Source organism: Merops nubicus, unplaced genomic scaffold (genome assembly GCF_000691845.1).
Source record: "Merops nubicus isolate BGI_N331 unplaced genomic scaffold, ASM69184v1 scaffold24960, whole genome shotgun sequence".
Classification (NCBI taxonomy): Eukaryota; Metazoa; Chordata; class Aves; order Coraciiformes; family Meropidae; genus Merops; species Merops nubicus.
The window spans coordinates 605-1,103 of record NW_008585200.1 but is presented as its reverse complement, the minus strand read 5'-3'; the positions used below and the strand labels follow the sequence as shown (position 1 = coordinate 1,103).

The window sequence follows — 499 nt, the reverse complement described above, 5'->3', positions numbered from 1 at the left end:
AGCTGCCCGCGCTGCGCTGCCAGGGCATGGTCCTCACCGGCTGGCAGAGGTGAGGGGCGGCGGGGCCCTGTGCTGCCCGGTGCCCGCGTGGGCTCGCCGGGGCAGCAGCGATGGTGTGGCTGCCCCTGCTCCACAGGTACGATCACTACTCGGTGCTCTGCGAGCTGCTGCCCATCGGCATCCCCTCCCTGGCCATCTGCCTGCAGACCCTGGTGAACGGTGAGCACCGAACCGGCGCCGACGGGCCCGTCCCTCATCTCCCCACCCTGGGGTGCTGGGAGGGGGGTGGGAGGCAGGGCAAGGAGAGCTGACGATGGGGTGACCCAGGCCCCTCTGCCCCTCTCCTCACCTTTCCCAGGGGGCTTCACAGAAGAGGCGAAGAGGAAGGTCCTGGACACGCTGGGCTTCCAGAGCATGCAGCTGGAGCAGAGCACGTGGTGCGTGGCGCAGCCTGGCTGCCGCCCTGATTGCATCAGAAGGGATGCAATGGAGGGGAGCA

The 499-nt window shown here is 69.1% G+C and overlaps 1 protein-coding gene across 1 annotated transcript in view; it reads left to right on the top strand.

Moving 5' to 3' along the window:
• Positions 1 to 499, top strand: part of LOC103779266 (hexosaminidase D-like) — a gene marked incomplete at its 3' end in the record, with an annotated part of 2,833 nt that overhangs the window by 1,749 nt on the left and 585 nt on the right. Inside the window, exons 7-9 of the mRNA XM_008946895.1 lie at positions 3 to 49; positions 137 to 285; positions 359 to 437. Coding sequence (XP_008945143.1) covers positions 3 to 49; positions 137 to 285; positions 359 to 437 — 275 coding nt within the window. The remainder of the gene's footprint in view (positions 1 to 2; positions 50 to 136; positions 286 to 358; positions 438 to 499) is intronic.